We start from the raw sequence: 13,691 nt of genomic DNA, 5'->3' as shown, positions 1-13,691 counted from the left end.
ATTTACTTTTATGTGGTGCTGAGGATCGAACCCAATGCCTCACAAATGCTAGGCAAGTGCTCTACCACTGAGTTACAGCCCCAGCCTAGAATCATAGCTTTTTGATTTAAGAAGTTTTATCTTGTCTCTAATGTTATATGTTTCCTTCTCAGAATGGCTTTAGTTACACCCCACATATTTTGGTATGTTGTAATCTTCATTTTCATTTGATTCAATATATTTTTAGTTTTCTTTTGAGTCTTCCTTTTTGATCCATTTATTATTTAGAACTGTATACTTTTAAGTGTTTGTCAAGCTTTTTGTATTATCTTTCTGTTACTGAAATTTAGTTGAATTCCAGTATGTTCAAAAAACACATTCTATGTTTCAATTCTTTTAAATATGTTGGGGGGTGTTTTGTTTTGTCCTGAGGATTGAACCCAGGGGCACTTTATCACTGTGCAACTTCCCCAGCACTTTTAATTTTTTATTCTGAGACAGAATTTTGCTAAGTTGTTAAGGCTAGACTTGGATTTGTGACTTTCCTGCTTCAGCCTCTTGAGTTGCTTGGGTTACAGGTATGTGCCAACATGCCCAGCTTTGAGTCTTGTTTTCTGACTAGATCAGAAATGATCAGAATGTTTCTTGAATGCTTGAAGGGAATATGTGTTCTGTTGTTTTCATCTCATAAGTGTCAATTTGTTCCTGTTAATTAATAATGTTGTTTACCTCTTGTGTTTCCTTTTTTAGCAGCTTTGTCAATTGTCAAATAATTTTTCACTATAGTGATATGCTTTGTCTATTTTATCTTTCAGTTCTATCAGTTTTTGTTTCATGTATTTTGAAACTTCAATATTTGGTATATATATATATTTACTATATCTTCTTGGTGTATTGCACTTTTTATCATTATTTAAATATTCCTATTTTTCACTGGTAATTTTCTTGGGGCATATAGTTATTTAATTGTTAAATCTTCTTGATGCTTGATAAATTGGCCTTTTCATCATTTTGAAATATCTTTATCCCTGCTGATCTATCTTATCCTAAGACTGACCATATTCTGATATTATTATTGCCACCTCAGCTTTCTTAGGATTAGTTTTTGCATGATTTATCTTTTTTCACCCTTTATACATCATGTACATTTTCTATAGTTAGAATATAGTTGGTTATTGCCTTTAGATTCATTTTGAAAATACCAATTTTTAATTTGAATGTGCAGACCACTTCCATTTAGTGTAATATTGATATGATTGAGATTATATCTGCCATCTTGCATTTTGTTTTCTCCTTATCCCATCTGTCGCTTAGTCCTTTTTTTCATCTTTTCCTGTCTTCTTTCAAATTAGATGAGTACGATTTAGTATTTTATTCTGTCTCTGATAATAGTTGATTGAATGTCCTTTTTAATTTAGTGAGTGGTTGGTTGCTCTAGCATTTGGGGTTTATGGTATGTATCTTTAACTTATCACCATCTCCCTTCAAATATTTTATCACTTTACATATAATGTAAGTACCTTATAACGATTTAATTACCTTTCCTTCCTCTTGTATTTTGTGCTATTGTCACACAATTTACTTCTTCAAATATTAGAAGCCTACAATATACTATTATGTTTGTTTTAAATTAAAATTATATTTTAAGAAAATTAAAAGTAAAGTCCTTTTTTTGTTCTTGGAATTGAATCCAGTGTGCTTTACCACTGAGCCACATCCCTAATCCCCTTTAATTCCTTAATTTTGAGGCAGGGTCTTTCTAAGTTACTGAGACCAGCCTCAGAGATCCTCTTGTCTCAGCCTCCAGAGCTTCTGGAATTACAGGTATGCACCCCTCCATCCAGCAAGAGTGAAAATATCTTAACATTTAACCTACATTTTTACCATTTATTTCACTAATATCTTAATGTTGATCCAAGTTTGGATCTGGTGTCCTTTCTGTTCAGACTTAAGAATTTCCTTGAATATTTCTTATAGTGAAGGTTTTCTGTTTACGATGTTCTCAGATTTTGTTGGTCTGAAAAGAATATATATTTCACCCCAATTTTTTTAATTTAATTTTTCTTGACAAGTGAAAGTTTTATACATTTCATTTATGATTTAATTTATGAAATCCTACATGATTTTTAATTTTTATTTATTATTATTATTATTATTATTATTATTATTATTATTTACGGTACTGGATCGAACCCAGGGCCTTGTGCTTGCAAGGCAAACACTCTCCCAACTGAGCTGTCTCCCAGGCCCTCAACATGATTTTTGATGTGTGTATACATTATAGAATGGCTAAACCAAGCTATTTAACATATATATTACCTCACATACTTATTTTTTGTGGTGACAACCCTTAAAATTATTTTGCCTTCATTTCTTAAAGGATAATTATTCTGAATATAGACTTCTAGGAAGACTTTTTTTTATTGTAGTACTTTAAAGATGTTGTCCTTTCTCTTCTTCCTTATTTTTTTTTTCTGATTAGAACTCTACAGTCTTATCTTCTTTCTCCTGTATTTGATATTTCCCCATCCTTGTCTACTTCTAAATTTTTCTCTGCCAATGATTTTCAACAATTTAGTTGTGATGTACCTGGTGTGTTTTTCTTTATTGAGTAATTTTGCTTCTTTGGGTTTATAATTGTCTTCAAATTTATGCAGTTTCTAGCTGTATTTATCCAAAATTTCAGATACACATACTCCTCCCCCTGCATGCATAGAACTCCAAATTCACTTGTGTTAAACTGCTTGATATTTCCCCACAGGTCCCTGAGCCTCTGTCCCACTACATCCCAAACATTTTTATCTGTGTGTTTCAGTTTAGACAGTTTCCATTGCTATGTGGTCAAGTTCAGTGATCTCTTCAGTATCTAGTATGCTGCTAATCTTATCCCGTGGAGTTTTCACTTCACATATTTGATTTTTTTTTTTCACTTTTAGGTGTCCCCTTTAATTCTTTCATTTCTTTCCAGAGGCTTTCCTCATTATCTTCGTGTTTTCCTTTACATCTTCATCCACATTTATAAATATTTCTTTTGAAGTCCTTGTCTGTGGGGCTTGAGGTATAACTTAGTGGTAGAGCATGTGTGGGCACTTGTGAGGCCCTGGGTTCAATCCCCAGCACCAAAAATAAAAATAAAGTCCTTCTCTGCTTATTTTCTCACATCTGCCATTTCTAGGAATCATTTTCTTCCTGGCTTTGGGTCACAATTTTCTGATTGTATGACACTGTTTTTATTGGCTGACTGACATTGTTGATTTGTTTGGTACTGGGGACTGAACCCAGAGGCACTCTACCACCGAGCTTTATTTTTTTATTTTGAGACAGAGTCTTGCTTAGATGCTCAGGTTGTCCTCAAACTTGTGATTCTCCTGCCTCAGTCCTCTTGAGTAGCTGAGATTACAGTCATGCCCCACTATGTCCTGCATAAGGTTTGTCTTTAAGCTTTGTTTAGCCACATCTATAGTAGCTTTTTCTGTAGGATACTTTAACCCTACTGCTAAATTTTGATCTTTTTTATTGCTCTAAGTGTTCAGTATGGTCTCTTTCTTCTGACTGAGTGGAATACAAATGGTCCCAGTACTATGTCATCTCCAAGAATTCTCCAACTTATAACTCTCTGGCATTTATTTTCCCAGCTTTGAAGAAACGTCCCTGATTGCTTCAGTTTATTATTTAGCCAAAGATTCAAGGGGATCTCATCCAGATTTCTGGAATTCCTTGTGTAGCTTCATTTTCTCCGGTATTCTGTTCACAGATTCTGGCTGCTTCAGTCTCTTCAAACTCTAATCTCTATTCCTCAACTGGACCTGGTTTTCTTTAAATCCCTCTTTTCTGTCTCATTGTCTGAAAGTTGCTTCAAGGCAAAAAACTTGATATTCTAGTTTGCAGATCTTCATTTTCTTTCCTTCTCTTGTGTGTTGCAGTCCTGTACTGCCTTTTGAGCCGAGGTCTAGAAGTATTTTTCTACATATTTTAATCAGTTTCCTGGTTGTTTATAGTAGTATAGTTAGTTCTTCAAGGTTGAGAAATAATTATATATCCTGAAAGTCATTGATATGGTTTAGATATCAGGTGTCCCCCAAAGCTCACGTGTGAAACAATGCAAGAAAGTTTAGAGGTAAGATGATTGGGTTATGAGAGCCTTAACCCAGTCAGTGCATTAATCCCCTGATAGGGATTAACTGGGTGGTAAAGCAGGTAAGTTGTGTTTAAGGATGTGGGTCATGGGGGTCATGCCTTTGGGGTGTATTTTGTCTCTAGTCTGCCGTTTCTTTCTGCTTCCTGGTGTCATGTCCTGAGCTGCTTTCCTCCACCACACTCTTCTGCCATGATATTCTATCACACCTTGGACCCAGACCAATGAACCAACCATCTGAGGACTGAGACCTCAGAAACCGTGAGCACCAAATAAACCTTTCCTCCTCTAAAATTGTTCTTATCAGGCGTTTTGGTCACAGCAGCGAAAAAAAAAAACTGTATAAGTACATATCACAATCTGGGATATAGCCAGTCTACATAGAGTCAATATATAATTTGTCATTTAGATGGTGTACAGTATTTTTGCAATTACAAATAATGGTGCAATTAATAACCCAAAGTGTATGTGTTTTTGTCATTTTTGAGGCATATATTCATAATAAAATCCTAATAATGTGATTGCTTGATCATAGGGTATAAGCATTTGTCATTTTGACAGATATAATTATTTCCTTCAGTATAGGCTGTACCATTTTGCATTCCTACAAACAAATGAGAATGCCTATTGTCTCATAGTCTGATCTATGTAGTATGTTGTCAAACTTTAAAAAATTTTTGCCAATCTGATTAGAAAAAAAGAAATCTCAAAATAATTTTAATTAGAATCTGTCATGAGATTAAATAGGTTTTTATATGTTTAAAAACCCATATATAGGTGCATATATATGTATATGTGTATGTGATATATATATATATAATTGTTCACATCATGTTCATTTTTCTATTGGATTTTAAAAAATAATGTCTTATTGGTACATTATGTGTAAAAATGGGATTCATCATGCCATATTTGTACACGTGCATAACATAATTTGATCAATCTTATTACCCAGTACCTTCCTTCTATTAGGTTTTTGGGTGTTCTGTCCAAAATTTATAAAATGTTGCTTATATATTAGGGATCTTATCTCTTTGTTCAAGGTATGTAAGTTGCAAATATTTTCTACTACCATGTCATTGCCTTTTGACTATGCTTTTGCCATTTTTTGTAATGCAACCTTTTCCCCATTATTTTTATATGGTCAAATGAATTGATCTTTTCTAGTATTGCAGTTAGGTTTTGAGTCAGAGTTCAAAAACCTTTCCCCAAATCTAGGTTAAAGAAACATTCATCACTGTTTTCATCTAGTACTTGTATGGTTTTTTGGTTTTTACATTTAAATTCCCAATCTATTTAAAGTTTATTTCTGCATGAGCTGAGGCATTCATCTAAGTTTATTTTTTCCAAATGGCTATCCATTATCCCAACACTGTTTATTAAAAACTTCATCTTTGTCCCAGTGATGTGAGATAGCATCTTTATCATGTACTAAACTTCTATAGGGCCAGAAAATTTTAATGATTAGAAAGTTACATTATTTCTAATTCAAAGTGATCAGTATATAATGAATTACTTAATTTAAAAAATAAATCACCATTCAAGCCTACTTATTTGGTGAAAAATGAATAATAATTTAGATAACAATGTAATAGCAACATGCTGGGACAAAACTGAAGCAAATTCTATCTCTTTGAGAAGAATTTAGGTCTCTTGGAAGATTTTAATGTGGACAAATTTAATAATTATTTTGCAGTAGTTTCCTGACACATTTAAGTTTTGTGATGTAATAAACAGTAAGAGTGATATGATCAAGACTAGAAAATTGCACTTAATGGGAGAAAGTATAAATATCTTTTTTCTTAAGCTTTTCACCTCTAAAATCATTGTTGGCTCAAAATATTTTGATGCAATAATTTCTTACTGTTTTAATAATAGATAGAATATAGATAGAATGGAGATCTTATAAAACTTTTGCTTCTTTTATTTTTTCAGTATTGGGGATTGAACCCAAGACCAAGCACATGCTAGGCACACTTGAGCCACACCTCTATCCCATAAAACTTATTCTTAAAATTCACAGATCATCTGTTCAAATCAAAGAAAGTGTACAAAAATATTCATGTAAACTTCAGATAAACATTTAAAGCTAAACCATTCAGATGCTTCACCAAATCCTGAATCTCCCACCTGTTCTAAAAATTGAAGTATATGTTTGTTTGCTAATAAGATTATCTTTATATTCCATTTTCCCTCAGATGATCCCTTCATTTATCCTTAGGATGCTCCTCAAAAAGACAAACCAAATTGAAAGATTACCAGATGATACTTAGGATTTTAAAGAGAATTGTATGTATATATTGACTGCAATCTTGAATAGGATTTTCTGATATTACTAATCCTATGGGAATAATATTAGACAATTAGGCAATTACTCAGTGTTAAAAATAGTATCAAGTAATATTTATTGAGAGTTTCCCCTGTGCCAAGCAGGGCCATCTTCATGGGCATGTGACTTGTGCAGTTACATAGGGTTCCATACTTAGATGGGGACCTATGCTTGGAAGTCACCTGCTCTTGGATTAATGTCACCATCTTGAAATTCTTAATAATTTTTAACAAAAAAAAAAACAAAACTATTTTTATTCTTCACTAGTCTCACAAATCATATAGGCAGTCTGAGTGCCAAGCACTATATTTAGCAAGAAGGGATATAATTTAATGTACATTTATAAAAGAAGCCTTAGGTTTTTACATGTGTGAGATGGATCTCAGAGAAAGCAAAAGAGGAGGTCAGAATACCAAAGAGGAAGTCATCACAATGTTTAAGGTGGCTTTGACTCAAGTGGTGGCAGTAGACAGGGAACATAATTGATGATTTCAAAATATATTTTGGAGGTAATAAGAATTCACATAGATTGGAAAGTGTACAAAAATATTCATGTAAACTTCAGATAAATATTTAAAGCTAAACCATTCAGATGCTTCACCAAATCCTGAATCTCCCACCTGGTTTGATCCCCAGTATGCATGTGTGCACACACACACAAAGTGCCTAATGGGCTAGATAACAGGGATACAAGTTGTCACAAAATGGCATAGTCCCTGTGCTGGAGGATTTTTTTGTTTATTTTGGTTTGTTTGTTTGTTTGTTTCCTTGTGGAAGAGTTAGGCATTATTCTTAAACAAAAAATAATTATATAATCTTAAATTGTACTAAGTTCAATGGAAAAAATAAGGTGTGAGAGAGTGTAACAAAGGACCCTGGTTTTAACTGAGGCCTAACAGAAAACTTCTATTGGGAAATAACATTTAAACGGAGACCTGAAATTTTTGTAAAATTAGCAAAGCAAAGGAAGAAAGGAGAAAGAAGTTTTCCTGGGAGAGGAACAGTCCATTAGAAAGCTTCCTTGGTTCATGATCATACTGAAAGCAGTGAAATTGAATATGGTGAGAGAGGGAAAAAACCTGAAAACTTGTATACTATGCAGAGGATTTGGTATTTTATTTCAAAAGCATTACAACTTACTGAGGAGCAGCTGGAAGATTATATGATCCAATTAAGATCTTAGAAAGTTCACCCTAAACTGTTGTGAAGAATAAATTCCAGAAGTTTCTACTAGTTTATAAAGAGGTCTTACAAAAATTATGGGACTTATTATTAATGAGAAAACTGCTTAAATTTTTAAAGCTGTTTTCACAAGGTGCAGTGGTGCACACCTGTAATCCTAGCAACTTGGTAGGTTGAGGCAGGAGGATTGCAAGTTTGAAACCAGCCTCAGCAACTAAGTGAGCTCCTGTCTCAAAATAAAAAAGGACTGGGATGTGGTTTAGTGGTTAAGTGCCCCTGGCACTATTTATCTACAAATATCTATCTTTAAATAAATAAATAGCTATTTTTTAAATCCAGATTGTGAATTAATTAATGAGGAATTGAAGAAAAAGAGATTGCTAAGTTAGTATAACTCACTGAATAACTCACTAGGTTAGTGCTTCTCAAACTTTAAGGTTTTCAAATCATTTTGTCAAAAGGTAAATTCTACCTCAGTAGGTCTAGAACAGAACATTTCCTCATTTCTAGAAAGTTCTCAATAGCTATGCCATTTGTTCTCACACTGAGAGTAAAACACGAGTGGGCTATATTTAATTTTTTTATTGGTTCTTTTTAGTTATATATTACAATAGAATCTATTTTGACATAATTATACAAACATGGAATGTTCTAATTTAGACTCCATGAAATTCTAATATATTCTGTCTTCTAATGCCTATCAGACTTCTTGGTAGTCTGGCCAATTGTCAACTTAAGCATTTGAAACTTGGGGTTTTAGCTGGGTGCAGTGTCATAGGCCTATAATTCCAGCAACTCAGGAGGCTAAAGCAGGAGGATTGCAAGTTTGAGGACAGCCTCAGCAATTTATCAAGACCCTCAGCAATTTTGTGACACCATGTCCAAAATAAAAATTAAAATTAAAAAAGGACTGGGGTGGGGATGTAGCTCAATGGTAAAGCATCGTTGGGTTCAATCCTCAGTACCCCCCCAAAAAAGTGGAGGGGACTTAAGAGATAAATCCAAGTGCTGAGGTCATGGAGATACAGATCACATGGCTTCTCGTCTCATCAGAAAATATACAAACTTACTTCCTATCTACATATCTAACTGATCTGCCTACTTCTCTGCCTGTGTTCAAGATTCAGTCACCCTTCAGAAAGGACTATATGCAATCAGGTGATGCCCAAGACAAGTATATAGAGAAAGTATGAGACTCTAAAACTTTATATCCAGCATCTAGTGGGTCAATTTGCATCATGCATTGAGGTTAACTCTGTACAAGGCACTTTACCTGTCTTATTCATTAAATAAGACAGAAATCCAGGAACCCTTAGAGGTTTGTTTCTTGTTCAAGGCATACAACGCAACTCTGACTTATTTCATAGTTGACTCCCTTAACTCATTATCCTAAGGATTGCTATTTTGTTTGGTGACTACAACCCTAAATGTAGAAAATACAAGGCTCTTTATTCTATGACTAAAGACTTTATTTTTCACTAAATAGTTTTTGGAACTTTGCTGCCATTATCTTGATCATTTTATAAAGGTCCTAGATGGTATACAGACCTGGCTTTTTCTTTTTGTTCCTGCTCTCTCTCTCCCTCTGTTAATATTTATTAGCAATACAACTTCTTCTTGTGGAATAGAAACACAGGATCTCAGGAAAAGAGTTGATCAAACAAAGGGAAATGTTTGAGAGATTGCCTTCTAACCAATTGAGATTATGCTCCTTGGCAAAGACAGGGTAGGGAAATTTCACGTTGCTCCCTAGTGAAGAAATGAAAGCTGAATGAAAGCATCCAGTTTTAAAACAAATAGAATCTGAGTTTATTTTAAAATTGTATAAGACAGTGAAACCAAACAGCATTTCTACTCCTATTGATTTGCTCTATGAGAAAGTTACAGAGAACTCTACAGTTCATTTAGAAAGAAAACTGATTTTATTTTTCCTTTTTGGTGTCAGGGCTCCAACCAAGGGCCTCGCACATGATAGGCAAGCGCTCCACCCCTGAGCTATACCCTCAACCTGTAAAACCGAAATTATTAACATCCCCACAGAAATACTAAATTCCTTTTACAAGTAAGGGTCCAGCTATTTATCTGTCCTCTAACCAAGTTTGTTGGTGTTTTTTCCTCCACACAAAGTTCTGTCGATTGTGGTTTGGTTTGATCCCCTTTTGTGATCAAAGAAAGCAATAAACGTGTTTACTAGTCCTGATTTGGCTTGGAGACTTGCAGAACAGCCAGCTTCATCGTCGCGTGGTTGGCTTTCCAGGCTGAGGTAGGACTTCCCTCTGTACCGATGGTAGTACAAGGCGCTCTGGCCGGAAACTCTGGAAGGCAGCCAAAGGAAAGTGAAGTTCCAGGCGCTAGCGCGAGTCTTGCTCCGAGAGCCCCGCGCTAGCGCATTCTTCGTGCAGTTATTGGCTGGGACTCTGTGTGCCGCTGTCGGCCAATGAAGTCGCTGGAGATCTGGCCCCGGCCCGTCCCCTTTCTGCGCCCCGGGATGAGGCAGAGGCTGAACAGCCGGCGAGCAAATCAGCGGCACCCAGAAAGCCATGTCCGACTCCGCGCCCAGCGCCCAAGCGCTAACCCCCTGAAAGTTTCTCAGCGAAATCGCCAGGACGATCTGGACCCCGCTAAGAGGAACTGTTTTTGAGTGAGATGGTCCCAGAGGCCTGGAGGAGCGGACTGGTAAGCACCGGGAGAGTGGTAGGAGTTTTGCTTCTGCTTGGTGCCTTGAACAAGGCTTCCACCATCATTCACTATGAGATCCTGGAGGAAAGAGAAAAGGGTTTCACTGTGGGTAACGTGGTCGCAGACCTTGGTTTGGATCTGGGCAGTCTGTCGGCCCGCAGGCTCCGAGTGGTGTCCGGAGCAAGTCGTAGATTCTTTGAGGTGAACTGGGAGACCGGAGAGATGTTCGTGAATGACCGTCTGGATCGAGAGGAGCTATGTGGGACACTGCCGTCCTGCACTGTAACTCTGGAGTTGGTGGTAGAGAGTCCTCTGGAGCTGTTCAGCGCGGAAGTGGTGATTCAGGATATCAACGACAACAATCCCTCTTTCCCTACCCGGGAAATGAAATTGGAGATTAGCGAGGCTATGGCGCCAGGGACGCGCTTTCCGCTCGAGAGCGCGCACGATCCCGATGTAGGAAGCAACTCTTTACAAACCTATGAACTGAGCCATAACGAATACTTTGCGCTTCGCGTGCAGACGCGGGAGGACAGCACCAAGTACGCTGAACTGGTGCTGGAGCGCGCCCTGGACCGGGAACGAGAGCCAAGTCTCCAGTTGGTGCTGACGGCGTTGGATGGAGGAACCCCACCTCGCTCCACTAGCCTTCCTATTCGCATCACCGTTCTGGATGCGAATGACAATGCGCCTGCCTTTAATCAGTCCTTGTACAGGGCGCGCGTCCTGGAGGATGCACCCCCCGGCACGCGCATTGCTCAAGTTCATGCAACGGATCTGGATGAAGGCCTCAACGGTGAAATCCTTTACTCCTTCGGCAGCCACAATCGTGCTGGCGTGAGGGAACTATTTGCCTTAGACCTTGTAACCGGTGTACTGACAATCAAAGGTCGACTGGACTTCGAAGACACAAAACTACACGAGATTTACATCCAGGCCAAAGACAAGGGCGCCAATCCCGAAGGGGCACATTGCAAAGTATTGGTAGAGGTTGTGGACGTGAACGACAATGCTCCAGAGATCACAGTCACCTCCGTGTACAGCCCAGTCCCTGAGGATGCGCCCCTGGGGACTGTCATCGCTTTGCTCAGTGTAACTGATCTGGACACTGGTGAGAACGGGTTGGTGACTTGTGAGGTTCCACCAGGTCTTCCCTTCAGCCTTACTTCTTCCCTCAAGAATTATTTCACTTTGAAAACCAGTGCAGTCCTGGATCGGGAGACCGCTCCTGAATACAACCTCAGTATCACCGCTCGGGATGCGGGATCACCTTCTCTCTCAGCCCTCTCGACAGTGCGGGTTCAAGTATCCGACATCAACGACAACCCTCCACAATCTTCCCAATCTTCCTACGACGTTTATGTTGAAGAAAATAATCTTCCCGGGGTTCCAATACTAAACCTAAGCGTCTGGGACCCCGACGCCCCACAGAATGCTCGCCTTTCCTTCTTTCTCTTGGAGCATGGAGCTGAAACCGGGCTAGTGGGTCATTATTTCACAATAAATCGTGACAGTGGCGTCTTGTCATCCTTAGTGCCCCTGGACTACGAAGATAGGCGGGAATTCGAATTAACAGCTCATGTCAGTGATGGGGGCACCCCGGTCCTCACCACCAACATCAGTGTGAACGTCTTTGTTACTGACCGAAATGACAACGCCCCCCAGGTCCTATACCCCCGACCTGGCCAGAGTTCAGTGGAGATGCTGTCTCGAGGTACAGCTGCAGGCCACGTGGTCTCACGGGTGGTAGGCTGGGACGCGGACGCAGGGCACAACGCCTGGCTCTCCTACAGCCTCTTGGGAGCCCCCAACCAGAGCCTTTTTGCCGTGGAACTTCACACAGGTCAAGTCAGCACTGCTCGTCCAGTCCAGGACACAGATTCGCCCAGGCAGACTCTCACGGTCTTGATCACAGACAATGGAGAGCCATCGCTATCCACCACCGCTACTCTTACTGTGTCAGTAACCGAGGAATCTCCGGAAGCCCGGGCCGAGTTCCCCTCTGGCTCTGCTCCCCGGGAGCAGAATAAAAACCTCACCTTTTATCTACTTCTTTCTCTAATCCTGGTCTCTGTGGGGTTCGTAGTCACAGTGTTGGGAGTTATCATATTCAAAGTTTATAAGTGGAAGCAGTCTAGGGACCTATACCGAGCCCCAGTGAGCTCCCTGTACCGAACACCTGGGCCCTCCTTGCACGCAGACGCCGTGCGGGGAGGTCTGATGCCGCCGCACCTTTACCATCAGGTGTACCTCACCACTGACTCGCGCCGCAGCGACCCGCTGCTGAAGAAACCTGGTGCTGCCAGCCCACTGGCCAGCCGCCAGAACACTCTGCGAAGTTGCGATCCCGTGTTCTATAGGCAGGTATTGGGTGCAGAGAGCGCCCCTCCTGGACAGGTAAGGGTTAGCAGGTCATGCCTGAAACGTTTTAATGTTTTTTTGTTGTTGTTTTGTTTGTTCAGGAAGGTATGAATTGGGGGTGTTTTAAATGATGAAGATGTTTTTCTCATTATGTGTCCACACTTTCATCTGGTCCTTCCTAGACAAACTTAGGGCCTCTGGGAGGAGGGCAGCCTCTAGAATGTGGTTTGTAGTTCCATTTCAGGGTGAAGTTATTTGCCTCTTCTGTAGACCCAATTTTCACCTCAGCGCTCATTTACCATCACCACCAAGCAATCTTGCTAGGTGTACCTGAGCTATAATCCAAGATGTCAGCACTCAGAATTTAGCTTGGCATTATTTTCTCTGGGAACCAGCTGCTGGATACCTCTAACCCGTGGCAATTGATAGGAATATAATATACCTCCTTCATCCACTTTTCAAATGATGGCTATGTCTGCATTAAAACTAATGTTTCTTTGATAACTTTCATTTGCCAACACAGATCCTCTAGTTCATTCTCAGGAAATTATCTATGAATTAAATTCTAGATAATTCTAGGCATCCTTTAAATTCATTTTAAGCATGCTACTGGAAATAATGGGTGTGTTATTTGCTAACTAATTTATGTTATAACAGTAATGCATGAGCATTGTAGGAAATTTAGAAAATACAAAAAAGAGAAAAATTTAAAACTAACTATAATCCCCAAACCCAAAGATAATCACTGTTAATTATACAAGTAATGATTTATTTTGGAAATAAATTCAGGCAATCCAAAAATATATAAAGTACAAATGCACCTCTATTATTATTATTCCCAATGCTTTCAGCATTATTTTTCTTAGGTATACATATAATGTGAAAGGTAGATGAACTCCTTTCCTTAGAAAGATAAAGCATTCAGTCATTTATTCTAGCATATGATGACTACAGGGACTTTGCCTTGGAGAGAAACCTGCACAAACTTTCAGTTGTGGGAGAACCTGTGTTATTTTGTCATTAAGT

At 38.6% G+C, this 13,691-nt stretch overlaps 1 protein-coding gene across 1 annotated transcript in view; it reads left to right on the top strand.

Annotated features, from left to right (window-relative positions):
• The first annotated feature begins 6,626 nt into the window (after nt 1-6,626).
• LOC306664304 (protocadherin gamma-C4) overlaps nt 6,627-13,691 on the top strand; it is a 37,878-nt gene continuing 30,813 nt past the window's right edge. Inside the window, exon 1 of the mRNA XM_079145138.1 lies at nt 6,627-12,701. Coding sequence (XP_079001264.1) covers nt 10,272-12,701 — 2,430 coding nt within the window. The 5' untranslated portion in view covers nt 6,627-10,271. The remainder of the gene's footprint in view (nt 12,702-13,691) is intronic.

The sequence above is a fragment of the Sciurus vulgaris genome (genome assembly GCF_902686455.1).
Source record: "Sciurus vulgaris genome assembly, chromosome: 6".
Taxonomy (NCBI): Eukaryota; Metazoa; Chordata; class Mammalia; order Rodentia; family Sciuridae; genus Sciurus; species Sciurus vulgaris.
This window is presented reverse-complemented; position numbering and strand designations above follow the sequence as displayed.